At 43.5% G+C, this 14,141-nt stretch overlaps 1 protein-coding gene across 2 annotated transcripts in view; it reads right to left on the reverse strand.

Annotated features, from left to right (window-relative positions):
* Positions 1-8,167: 8,167 nt before the first annotated feature.
* LOC137335151 (glutathione hydrolase 7) overlaps positions 8,168-14,141 on the reverse strand; it is a 38,250-nt gene continuing 32,276 nt past the window's right edge. For both annotated transcript variants that reach the window (XM_068000295.1, XM_068000294.1), the window contains 3 exons: positions 12,876-13,013; positions 12,126-12,225; positions 8,168-9,963 (listed from right to left, as the gene is read on the reverse strand). In XM_068000295.1, coding sequence (XP_067856396.1) covers positions 9,800-9,963; positions 12,126-12,225; positions 12,876-13,013 — 402 coding nt within the window. In that variant the 3' untranslated portion in view covers positions 8,168-9,799. The remainder of the gene's footprint in view (positions 9,964-12,125; positions 12,226-12,875; positions 13,014-14,141) is intronic.

Genomic DNA, 14,141 nt, shown 5'->3' on the forward strand with positions numbered 1-14,141 from the left:
GGAGTGGGACTTGAACCCACAATTTTCTGACTTCAAAGGCAAGACTGCTACCAATTGAGCCGCAGCTGACACATGGAAGGCAAAAAGAGGAAGAATTACATCTGAATGCACTGTGCCATCAACCATCCTATTTTAAATTAACGTTAATATTATAAAAGAGTGGACTTTTAACACTGTTCGGTGGGCGGACCTGATGCCCGCCACCTCCCCCCCCGCCAACCCGGATAAATGATGATGCTTTCCTAGCTGTGAGGGAATTGAGCGCGACAAACCATCCTTTTTTATTTGGCAGAACAAAAATTATTTAACAAAAATACTGTTCTCCCCCTGAACAGATAGCTCTCAGCCCTGTGAAATTGGGGTTCTATTGTTCGCAAGTGTCAGCCAAGTGGAATTCTAATCTGAATGTTTTTCAGAATTAGAGGCACATTATCAGACACCAGAAGATTGAATCTGAGATCTTCATAGAATCATACAGCTCAGAAGGAGGCTATTCAGCCCATCATGCCTGTGCCAGCTCTTTGGACGAGCTATCCAATTAGTCCCACTCCCCCGCTCTTTCCCCATAGCCCTGCAAAGCTCAGCCTTAATTTGTGCTGGGCCCAAGTCCACGGTGATTCAATTCACCCATCATTCTTAGCAAGAAGAAAAAAACAAGATCACAGCAACCTCGCTCGCCTAAATGAGTGAACAGAATGCTGTAACTACAAGCATAATAAACAATTGAGAAAAGATCATAGTAATATTAGATGGGAAGAATAGTGTCCAGTGTAGAAACGGATAATACCATGGAGTTTTGTTCCCCATTTAACAATAAAAGATTGAGTTACATTATATGGAAAGAATGCCTTAATTTGTGTGATCTAATTTCCATTTTATAATCCTAAAAACCCTGCACAAATAGTCACGCTTGAGTGAAAATGCATTACATTTAAGGCACAAAACAAGCTTGAATTATTCAAACATCCGGCAGCAACAATGCACTCACATGGAATCTACCATTAGCTGTGCCAACATTTAGACGTGATCTAACGTGTTAGCAATGAATTACACAGGTATTGAATGCAGCAGTTTTTCATTAAAACAGGTGTACGTTTGAAGCTCTTTACCAAGTTGTGAAGCAAATTTAATTCCCAGTTGTAGTGAGGCTGAAAAGCAAAGCAACTTTTCAGCTTGTAAAGCAATGTCTAGGCACCTAACCTGTTACTTTTAACCTTGTACATCCAAAACTCTGCTGCTCATATCCTAACTTGCATCAAGTCTCGTTCACCCATCACCCCTGCGCTTGCTGACCTACATGGCTCTTGGTCCACCAATGCCTCGAATTTAAAATTCTCATCCTTGTTTCCAAATCCCTCCATGGCCTCGCCGCTCCCAATCTTTGTAACCTCCTCCAGCCCTACAACCCTCCAAGATCGATGGGCTCATATAATTCTGGCCTCTTGTGCATCCCCGATTTTCAGTGCTCTACCATTGGCGGCCGTGCCTTCAGCTGCCTGGGCCCTAAGCTCTGGAACTCCCTCCCTAAACCTCTCTGCCTCTCTCTCCACCTTTGAGACATTCCTTAAAACCTACCTCTTTGGCCAAGCTGTTGATCACCTGTCCTAATATCTCCTTATGTGGCTCGGTGTCAAATTTTGTTTAATAATCACTCCTGTGGAGCAACTTGGAATGTTTTACTATGTTAAAGGCACTATATAAATGAAAGTTGTCCCTTCAATTCCAATCCTTCATTGCATTTATCTCCCTGATTCTTGAGTCTGTTTGTCCCTCTACCTCCAGTTCTTGTGTGTTTGTCCATCCAACCCCAATTGTTCATCATGTTGATCCCACTATCTTCACTTGTTCATTGTGCTATTGTTCATTTACTGCTTGTTTCATGCGTTGGTCCCTGTAATTTCAACTCTTCATTGTTTGTTTCTCTGTTGTCATGCTGCATTTAAATCTTTGTGGCCTGTGACAGCTCTTCTCTAATCCATTGACTAGGTCCTCACCTACACCATAAAGTACATTTGATCCCTTTCAAGAGTTAAAGTTCAAAGGAAAAATTAACCTAGGTAATTTTTTAAAATAATTTTCCAGGGCTGGTGTAACCACGTACAGCAGATAGAATGCTGCCTTAACACTTCCAGCAAGAAATTTTCCCTTTGGTCATATCAATGCAGAAGATGAGGTAATCCTTGTTGTTCTTGATAATCTTCCATAGAAAACCCTCTCAGACCCCTGAACACTCCCTCAGGCCATTTAATAGACAAGATGTTCGATTCCATCCTCTACCCAGGTCCTGACTCGACTGAGATTTTTCCCCTGGTGAAACTTCAGCCAGCCGCCCTCGTGTGCCCACCCTCCTCCTGAAAGTCCCGCGGGAGGCCCGGTCCAATTAGAGGGGCTGGGAGAAGGGAGGTAACATTGGGCAGCAGTGAAGGGGGTGGTGGTGGTGGTCCAATCTTCGGGGGGGGGCGGGAAGAGCAGGTGCGATAGCAGTACAGGCTGGTTTTGTGGAGTCTGAAGAAGCACTCCTGCATTAAAGTGAGACTTAATCTTGGGATCGATTGCCCTGCCCCTTGGGATGTTTTCCGACATTAAAGGCACTATATAAATGCAAATTGTTGTTGTTTCTCTCCCCTCCCACTGATAAAAAAAACATTTTCAATTTATTGACAGAATACATATCCTGAACTCCGATTTCACATTTTTTTATATATTCGTTCATGGCATGTGGGCATCGCTGGCGAGGCCAGCATTTATTGCCCATCCCTAATTGCCCTTGAGAAGGTGGTGAGCCGCCTTCTTGAACCGCTGCAGTCCGTGTGGTGAAGGTTCTCCCACAGTGCTGTTAGGAAGGGAGTTCCAGGATTTTGACCCAGCGAAGCTGAAGGAATGGCGATATATTTCCAAGTCAGGATGGTGTGTGACTTGGAGGGGAACGTGCAGGTGGTGTTGTTCCCATGTGCCTACTGCTCTTGTCCTTCTAGGTGGTAGAGGTTGCGGGTTTGGGAGGTGTTGTCGAAGAAACCCTGGTGAGTTGCTGCAGTGCATCCTGTGGATAGTACACACTGCAGCCACAGTGCGCCGGTAGTGAAGGGAGTGAATGTTTAGGGTGGTGGATGGGGTGCCAATCAAGCAGGCTGCTTTGTCCTGGATGGTGTCGAGCTTCTTGAGTGTTGTTGGAGCTGCACTCATCCAGGCAAGTGGAGAGTATTCCATCACACTCCTGACTTGTGCCTTGTAGATGGTGGAAAGGCTTTGGGGAGTCAGGAGGTGAGTCACTCGCCACAGAATATCCAGCCTCTGACCTGCTCTCATAGCCACAGTATTTATATGGCTGGTCCAGTTAAGTTTCTAGTCAAAGGTAACCCCCAGGATATTGATGGTGGGGGATTCGGCGATAGTAATGCTGTTGAATGTCAAGGGGAGGTGGTTAGACTCTTTCTTGTTGGAGAATGTTACTTGCCACTTATGAGCTCAAGCCTGGATGTTGCCCAGGTCTTGCTGCATGCGGGCTCGGACTGCTTCATTACCTGATGGGTTGCGAATGGAACTGAACACTGTGCAGTCATCAGTGAACATCCCCATTTCTGACCTTATGATGGAGGGAAGGACATTGATGAAGCAGCTGAAGATGGTTGGGCCTAGGACACTGCCCTGAGGAACTCCTGCAGCAATGTCCTGGGGCTGAGATGATTAGCCTCCAACAACCACTACCATCTTCCTTTGTGCTAGGTATGACTCCAGCCACTGGAGTTTTCCCCCTGATTCCCATTGAATTCAATTTTACTAGGGCTCCTTGGTGCCACACTCGGTCAAATGCTGCCTTGATGTCAAGGGCTGTCACTCTCACCTCACCTCTGGAATTCAACTCTTTTGTCCATGTTTGGACCAAGGCTGTAATGAGGTCTGGAGCCGAGTGGTCCTGGCGGAACCCAAACTGAGCATCGGTGAGCAGGTTATTGGTGAGTAAGTGCCGCTTGATAGCACTGTCGACCACAACTTCCATCACTTTGCTGATGATTGAGAGTAGACTGATGGGGCGGTAATTGGCCAGATTGGATTTGTCCTGTTTTTTGTGGACAGGACATACCTAGGCAATTTTCCACATTGTCGGGTAGATGCTAGTGTTGTAGCTGTACTGGAACAGCTTGGCTAGAGGCGCAGCGAGTTCTGGAGCACAAGTCTTCAGTACTACAGCCGGGATGTTGTCGAGGCCCATAACCTTTGCTGTATCCAGTGCACTCAGCCGTTTCTTGATATCATGTGGAGTGAATTGAATTGTCTGAAGACTGGCTTCTGTGATGGTGGGGATATCGGGAGGAGGCCGAGATGGATCATCCATCCCGCACTTCTGGCTGATGATGGTTGCAAACGCTTCAGCCTTGTCTTTTGCACTCATGTGCTGGACTCCGCCATCATTGAGGATGGGGATGTTTGCAGAGCCTCCTCCTCCAGTTAGTTGTTTAATTGTCCACCACAATGCACGAGTGGATGTGGCAGGACTGCAGAGCTTTGATTTGATCCGTTGGTTGTGGAATCGCTTCGCTCTGTCTGTAGCACGTTGCTTCCGCTGTTTAGCATGCATGTAGTCCTGAGTTGTAGCTTCACCAGGTTGGCACCTCATTTTGAGGTACACGTGGTGCTGCTCCTGGCATGCTCTACTACACTCCTCATTGAACCAGGGTTGATCCCCTTGCTTGTTGGTAATGGTAGAGTGAGGAATATGCCGGGCCATGAGGTTACAGATTGTGCTGGAATACAATTCTGCTGCTGCTGATGGCCCACAGCGCCTCATGGATGCCCAGTTTTGAGCTGCTAGATCTGTTCTGAATCTATCCCATTTAGCACGGTGGTAGTGCCACACAACACGTTGGATGGTATCCTCAGTGCAAAGACGGGACTTCGTCTCCACGAGGACTGTGCGGTGGTCACTCCTACCAATACTGTCATGGACAGATGCATTTCCGACAGGTAGATTGGTGAGGATGAGGTCAAGTAAGTTTTTCCCTTGTGTTGGTTCATTCACCACCTGCCGCAGGCCCAGCCTGGAAGCTATGTCCTTCAGGACTCGGCCAGCTCGGTCAGTAGTGGTGCTACCGAGCCACTCTTGGTGATGGATATTGAAGTCCCCCACCAGAGTACATTCTGTGCCCTTGCTACCCTCAGTGCTTCCTCCAAGTGGTGCTCAACATGGAGGAGGACTGATTCATCACCTGATGGAGGGCGGTAGGTGGTAATCAGCAGGAGGTTTCCTTGCCCATGTTTGACCTGATGCCATGAGATTTCATGGGGTCCAGCGTCAATGTTGAGGACTCCCAGGGCCACTCCCTCCTGACTTTATATCACTGTACCGCCACCTCTAGTCGGTATATAGTTCGTTAATATCTGTTAAGTACAGAATATTTCAAAGCCTCCCCATCCCTGATTCTCTCAGCATCCCATATATAAATAAATAGTAACTTTCAAGGCTTGATCTTAAATTATCAGTGGAAATTTTGCACAATGTGCACACATTCTGATTTTATTCAGCAGGGTAAGGATTTTATTTGAGGTGCAAATTGCAATTCGATAAATAAATAACATTCTATTTATAGAATTCTTAGCATTGACTTAAACCCGAGGACACTTGACTCAGTCACGTCATTAAACAGTAACACATAATCATATAACATTTTCTCAATGACAGCTCGTAAATAATTGTTACCATCCTACCCAAAGTATCCGTCCTTTTTACACCCTGTACATGTGTGTTACTTTTTTTTCTTCACCTATCATCAACCGTTTCAAGTTCGTACAGCACAAAAGGTCCAAGCCAAGTGCAACTACCAAAGGTCAAATAAAACATGCCTTCCAGTGATCAGTCTGTGAGCAACTTTGCTGGAATAGCAGTTCCTTCCTGATAAAATGGTAAGATGGACCCACTGTGGTCTTTCACTCGGTCTGATCATTCTCTTTGTATTAGAGGCAACAGCAGTATCTGGCCTATGTTACCTTTATTTAACTAACTCTATACCTTGGATCTGACTCGTCAGTGGCAATTTTCCTTGGTGTTGAAAATAAATAACACATCTGTGGAGGTGATGTGTATAAGCTGAGAAACTAGTTAAAAAATCTACAAGACTCTTTAGTTCCTATTTTGAAATTTAATTTTGCACATTTTTCCCCCAAATATTTACTGTTTTTCCTTCTGTTCTCTGCATCCCTATCTATTCTCAAGATTGTTTCTCTCTATATATCTTCCAGCAACAGAGACAGGGCATATTGGTGTTTTACTTTTTATGTAAAATTTTAAGAATCACGAAAGGCTATTTGGCCCATCAAATTCAGCCTTTATCATTGACCTCAACCTCATCTTGGAGTTGAGTATATTCAAGGCTGAGATTAATAGACTTTTGGACTCTAAGGGAATCAAGAGATATGGGGATTGGGAGGGAAAGTGGAGTTGAGGTCAAAAATCAGCCATGATCTTATTGAACGGTGGAGCAGGCTCGAGGGGCTGTATTACCTACTCCTGCTCCTATTTCTTATGTTCTTATCTTCCTGCCATGTCTTCAACAGCATCCAATGCCAGTGGGACTCCTTGTATCCACTGGAGCAAATAGAGGCAAAGAATAAACTGAAGTTCTGAATCTTTTCCACCCACATCAAGTCTCTGATTCTGGCAAGCTACTTGACTTTGACCAGCCATTACAGGTCATCCCAATAGTTAGGCAATCAACATAGAACTCAAAGTGCACAGGGATAGTTGATTGAGACTTGAGTGGAGTGACAGTTAATCACATCCAGTGCCATATGGGCATTCAGCAAATTTTGCTTTGCAGTGCAGCTTTTCCGACCTTTAACACAGATGATGTTTTAAAATTATGAAGGGTTTTAATAGAGTGAATGGGGAATGACTATTTCCTCCAGCTGAGGAGTCAGTGACAAGGGATCATCAATTTAAATCATCACTGAGTGAGGAGAGAGTTTAAGATAAATTTCTCGATGCAGAAGGTTGTTGGAGCATGGAATGGTCAAGGCAGAGACCATTACATCTTTTAAAGGGAGAATTGGATAAATATTTGAAGCAAAAGAAAATATAGGGCTTTAGGGAAGAGTATCGCAATGGGATTAGTTTTGGATTGTTCTAGCAAATAGCCAGCAGAGACACAAAAAGCTGAATGGCTTCCTTCTGTGCTGTAAATCTCTATTGTTCTATGCGTTAAGGCTGTTCTAAGATAAGCTACTGGGAGGCGATGGGTGGTGCCTTCTCAAGAAAACAAAACTGACACTCTACAGTGATGTCACTGATATTTTATTTAAATATTTATTTTTTAAAAAACATCCCTAGTTTCTGCCCTTTAGCTAGAGGATCATCATCAGCAGGTATGAATCACATTGAAACAAATTAATAATAAAAAGTACAAGAAAAGCACCACTCATGCCTCACAATAGCTTGGATGCATTTAAGATAGCATAGATGCATTTAAGATAGCATAGATGCATTCAATGGGAAGCTAGATAAATACATGAGGGAGAAAGGAATAGAAAGTTATGCTGATAGGGTTAGATGACGAGGGGTGGGGGGGAAACTCGTGTGGAGCATAAACACCGGCATAGACCTATTGGGCTGAATGGCCTGTTTCCGTGCTGTACATTCTGTGTAATTCTATGTAGGTAAATGCACCATCCATTGTGGTATAGCACGATACCAATCACAAAGATCCCAGGTTCAGTCCTTGATATTGAACTTGGAGGCAATAGTGGGTGCTATAATTGGCATGAGCAACTCTTCTTACCCCAGGAGTGCAACTGTGGACCACTGTGCACTCTGCTGGAAAGTGCACACGTATGGGCATTGGATGAGGACAGAATTGGCTTTGGCTGTGATTTCCCCCAAGGTTGAATAGCCTTCTAGTACTCACCGTCTTCTGGAGAAAATGGGGGAAAAAAAACAGGGGGAACAAAAGCAAACAAAAAAGGAACAAGCAGGAAATTGGGAAACAAATATTTGTAAAATTGCAGTGTCAGCTCTGTAGGCTACAAAGTTTTCTCGATTCATAAAAGTGTCAAAACAATGAAAAAAGTCAATGATAGGTAACAATAAAATAAAATGACTTTCACTGATGTGCCCTTGTGAATATGATCTTAAAACAACCACCATAAACAGCAAAAATGAAGTGTGATGAGCCAGATGTTGGTCTTAGTTATGAGTTTATGGAAAAATACTTTGCAGCAGCAATTGTTCACTTTGGAACAGTCTGAACAAGCCTGAACAATGTTAACAACTGGCACTAAATACAGATATATAGTTGTAGCGGTTTGAAATTCAGTTCACGTAGTGTGATTAACCACATATTTTGGTCACTTGGAAGAAATTGCAATGGTTTCTGTTGGGAGAACACTGAATAGACAAGAGTCTACTTTCACAATATCCAGGTTTAGAAGTTCACCATGTTTGAAAAGCATTCTACAAATAAAATGTACTGAAATAAAATGTTTAAAAACAAATAAATAAATAAATACAGGCCAACGTAAAAGTATTTGGCATCATTGACAACAGAATTACTCATATTGCAATTTCACCACTGGACAGTAAGTTATAGAGTTTTGAAGCATAATTAATGATAATTTCAAATAGAGCAGCACATATTAGCCCTACTAGGGCCAGCATGTGAGGTTGAACGGAACAAAGTACAAGAAATTTGAGTTTAAAATTAGGTGTGCTTTTTTGTTTAAATACAGTACCTTCTGGAAAAATGTAGATAGGTATATTTCAACAGTGTATGGTTTTAAATAAATAAAGTAAAATCAAAAATAAATTAAAAACACTGCAATGTTCCTTTAAAATTAATTAGTACAAACTATCTTAAAGGAAACCTTATAAAACATTCAGCAAAGTTGAACTACTTGGGAGGTGACAATAAAAAATTCTTTTGAAAGTATTATAATGGCAGAGTGTAGGTCCCATGATGCAATTCGGTTTTAGCAGCACTCACATCTCTAAGTTAACTTTGTAAATGAGTGCATCAGTCCACAGTGACACACCATCACTGTGGAAAAAAAAGCTGCCTTTCTGCCCCTCCTCCTTTTCTTGTTTAAAAAATGGAATGTTTAACTAATTCTTTTTTGTGGCGAGGGGGTGGGGGAAGATAATTTCAAGGTTAGTTTTCAAGTTGCCAACTGGGCACATACAATCTCAAAATAAGTAGCCCCACACATACTTAGGGATAACCAAGGACAGGGAGAGGGCTACCAGACTTCTGGTCACTTTTAATTGTTGTTGAAAATTGGGTTTCTTTGATCCCTAAATGCAGATAAGATAGGGAGATGGGCTAATGCAAAGCAAGCATTGGCATCTCGGAAGTGGGCATGTCAAAAATGTTGATGGCTTCACATCACACCGATGGTATGAAGTTTTATGACTCTGGGAATCTTTGGAATCCTTTGACTATAGAAATGAGATGAGGGGGAGGGGGAAGGAGGAGAGGAGGGGGAAGAGAGAAGGAGGAGGATCATCGAGTATATCTGCAGCATGCTTTGGTTCCAAGACAAGATGACTCACAGTGCGCATTTATTTGCTCTAAGATTCCAGTCACGAAAACATTGACAAGCAGCGCAAGTCAGGCCACCTTCAGTTATAAACAATGATAATCAGACTGGGGGAAGGAGGGGCCCTGCGTAACTCATCCCAGCAGTCTGCTTCTCTCACACCGTGCTCCAAGTTGATTGTTGCTTTCTCCGTTTAACCTTCGTCTCCCTTTTTTGTGTGACTTCACGGTGGACCAATAAAAAAGAAAAAGTAAAGGTCACTCGCTGGAACTTCTGGCTATGAAATGACAGCCGCGGCTGCGTCGCTGCTTCTGGGATCCTTGGCGCCGGTGATGAAGTCATTTATCCTCTTGGCCACATGGACAGAGGAAAGAACCTCCTCTCTCACCACCGTGTGACTTCTCTCCACAAGGAATTCCACATCTTCCTCTGGGAATTCGTCTGGAAAATAACGAGACGTTTTTATTACTTGCAAAATCTACCAAACAGATCTAGGCCTCCTGATTTCAAAACTCAGAGGATCTGCAAAGTCATCAGTTGATAGACTCCCCTCTTGGCTCAGTGGTTCAATGCAATGCCCACTATGGAACTAAGTCATTAAGACCAGGAAACATCAGCCAGAATCCCTGCTCATGATCACTATTTGGTGGCCACTTGCTGGAAACTGCACACTGGTTACAACTGTACAGGGTGCTAGTGAGACCACATCTGCGTACAGTTCTGGTGCCCTTATTTAAGGAAGGACATACTTGCATTGGAGGCAGTTCAGAGAAGGTTCACTAGGTTGATTCTGGATATCGAAGAGTTGTCTTATGAGGAAAGATTGAACAGGTTGGGTCTATACTCATTGGTGTTTAGAAGAATCAGAGATCTTTTTGAATCATACAAGATTCTGAGGGGATTCGATAGAGTAGATGCTGAGGATGTTACCCCTCATGGGGGAATCTAAAACTAGGGGGCACAGTCTCAGGTTAAGAGGTCGCCCGTTTAAGACGGAAATGAGGAGGAATTTCTTCTCCCAGAGGGTCGTGAATCTTTGGAATTCTTTACCCCAAAAAGCTGTGAAGGCTGATTCATTTAATACATTCAAGGCTGAGTTGGACAAATTTTTGATCAGCAAGGGAGTCAAAGGATATGGGGAAAAGATGGGAAAGTGGAGTTGAGGTAAAAATCAGATCAGCCACCATCTCACTGAATGGCAGAGCAGGCTCGATGGGCCGAATGGCCTACTCCTGCTCCTGTCTCTAATGGTCTCTCTTATGGTGGACATGGGTGAGGCACAGATCAGGCTGGGCTGTGAATGCCCCTCACAGTCGAATTGCCCAAGACGTATGGTCTAGGTCCACTACTAAAGAATGGCCACCTAGGTCTGGCACCAGAGGGCTGCCAGTGCCGGTGAATTAGTACTCCAGCAACAGCCAATTCCTTTCCATTTTAAGAGAGGATGGGAGAAAATAAGGGAGTAAAGTCAGAAATGGAGAGATTTCGAAGTGCAACTCTAACTCCAACGTTTCCGTATTAATTGTTTTCTATAATTTATTTCTTTGCGGATGCAGGGTGGGGATGGGGAGAGGGCTAGTGAGCATAGCAACTTTGTGCACCCACAATTTCCCATTCACTGGAGTTTCTAACCTTAATTGCATTATTGGAAAGGAGGAAAAGGAGAAGAGAGTGCCAAGCAGAACTACAGCCTCTCAGCTGGGAAATGCTGTTGGGGAGGGCAGGGCACCTGAAGGTGGGGTGGTAATAATATATATTTTTTCCCCTTCAGTTCGTTTCTGCTCCTGAAGATGATGACTCAGGTGTGGTACAATTCCATGGGCCCCCCAAATGCTCTTTAATATCTCATTCAATTGTCCATTCTTCAGTTTGTACATTAGTGAATACAGGATCAGGCTGTCAACACAAATGTCCAACAGCGCATGCACTATAAACAGATATTGCTGGATGACGATCAGAAGTGGGAACCCCGGCTGACCTTTACCCTCCCCTTACTGCTGCCGTCTAAAATAAGTGTTCTTTTTTGCAAATTCAAGAAATGTAAAACAAAAAAAAACTGTATTTGTGGGAACTTGACACAATGTTATCAGATATCACAGCCATGGCTCAGTTGGTAGCACTCTCACCTGTGCAACTGATGGTTGTGAGTTCAAGTCCCACTCCAGAGACCTGAGCACAAAATCTAGGCTGGCACTCCAGTGCAGTACTGAGGGAGTGCTGCACTGTTGGAGGTGCCGACTTTCAGATGAGGCATTAAACTGAGGTCTCGCCTGCGTTCTCAAGTGGAAGTAAAAGATCCTATGGCACTATTTTGAAGAAGAGCAGGGGATTTGTCCCCGGTGTCTTAGGCAATATTTATCCCTCAACTAACATCAATAAAAAAACCAAACAGATTAGCGGTCATTATCACATTGCAGTTTGTGGGACCTTGCTGTGCGCAAATTGGCTGCCACATTTTCTACTTCACAGCAGTGACCACACTTCAAAAGTACTTCATCGGCTATAAAGTGCTTCGGGACATCCTGAGATCATGAAAGGTGCTATATAAATGCAAGTACTTTCTTTCTTTCTCTATTTAAAAAAAAATGGTTTCATGTACTTACTATCAACCAGTAAAATGTTTGGCTGAAGCTGGGGGTAGAGTCGGCCAAGAGCAAGGCTTTCATTCAGATGCTTGTGAAAGGAGAATATGTTCAACAGGACCTGCTCAGACACAAAAATCAAACAAAATGGTGAGACTGTGAATGAGGTCATATCCAACTGATTGTGCTGTTACTGTTTTATTCCCACCTCTCCCTTTATTGCCCTTAGCTTACTGGCTGATTACATAATTATTCTTTGTTACCCCATCTCCTTTTCAATAAAGCTGTGAATTGCAGGCTGAGATTTACAGAGTGCATTTGAATACTGAAACATAGGAACAGGAGTAGACCAGTCAGCCTCTCAAGCCTGTCTGCCATTTGACTAGATCATGGCTGATCTGTACCTCAACTCCATTTACCCGCCTTAGCTCCATATCCCTGGATACCCTTACTTAACAAAAATCTATTGCTCTCATTCTTGAAAGCTTCAATTGTCCCCCAGCATCCATAGCCTTTTGGGAGTGGGGGAGAATTCCAGATTTTTTACTACTCTTTGTGTGAAAAAGTACTTCCCGATTTCCCTCCTAAATGGCCTGGCTCTAATTTTAAGATTATGCCCCCTCGTTCTTGATTGTCCACCATCAAAGGAAATAATTTCTCTGTATCTACTCTACCGAATCCTGTTAACATTTTAAACACCCCGATCAGATCACCCCTCAATCTTCTATACTCAAGGGAATACAAGCCAAATAACAAATAATCCTCACTAACCTGTGTCAGGCTACTCAGAGCTTTGGTTCCACTGGATGCTCCCAGGGAGAGGTACGTCCCACACATACCTCGTAACGGACGTACAATGGTCGGTAACAAAAAGGACATGGGCCTTTTGCCAGCTTGAATACTATTTCTCTAAAACAAAAGATAAAGACATAAAAGCACGGAATGAGTAAAGGCCATTTACAGTCTGTTCCTTCACAGATTCTACTCAATCCATTTACTTTTCGGAGGAAAGGTTCTGGAAAGTTCCTTCTCCCCTCAACGATGGATCAGGCAAACTCCAGATTATCCATATTAACTTACATTTAAAAAAAAAATTCTTCTCAGGATGTGGGTGATGCTGGTAAAGCTACATTTATTGCCCATCCCTAGTTGCCCTGAGAAGGTGGTGGTGAGCCGCTGCCTTGAACTGCTGCAGTTCTTGTGGTGAGGGTGTTTCTACAATGATGTGCTTTGAAGCAAGGGTGCAACTAAGCGGCTTTACAATTTAAATTTACATTTGTTTTTTTTATGCTAGAATTCAACTTACCAGATTTTTGCCATGGTGGGATTTAAACTCTCAATCTTCTGGGTTTACTAGTCTAGTACCATAACTACTACACTAATAGACCAATCCTACATTATTCATCTTTGACTGGTTGTCTTTGGCCAGATATTTCCATGATCCCAGCAGATCAGAAACCATCAGATTGGGCACAGCATTCGATCATCCCCATCTTTTATCCTTTATTAAACTTCCATAAACTAGCACACTCAGCAAGGCCTTCAACCTACATTGTTTAAATGAAAACTACTTCCAAATCAATGGAAGTGAATATAATAAAATAAAAGGGATACGAATTTCAATCATAAAAAAAAAATTGATTTTGTTTTTTAAAAAAAAGGATTCCGATTACGAGACTTCAAAAACATTTTGAAGGATTTAATGGGGTGAAATTGCACAACGCCGGCCAGCTGGCACGAAATGGCACCGGAACGGGTAGGCTCAAGGCACACTTGATATTGGGCCTCGGGTTTCATTTCGACCGGCGGATATAAATTTTGGAGCCACTGCCACGGCCCCCCAGGTATGGTTGGGAGTGGGGGAGGAGGCGATCGGGACGGTGAATAGCCCCCCCACATGTTTTAAAAAGGAACTTACCTTTTTGGTGGCGTCCTCCAGCCGTCCCTTTAAGTACGCCCAGTTCGGCCACATGTAGACCTGGTGCCAGCTGCATTCAGGGTAGCCCAATTTTGGGAAGGAATCCCGAAACAGGCATT

The sequence above is a fragment of the Heptranchias perlo genome, chromosome 19 (genome assembly GCF_035084215.1).
Source record: "Heptranchias perlo isolate sHepPer1 chromosome 19, sHepPer1.hap1, whole genome shotgun sequence".
Classification (NCBI taxonomy): Eukaryota; Metazoa; Chordata; class Chondrichthyes; order Hexanchiformes; family Hexanchidae; genus Heptranchias; species Heptranchias perlo.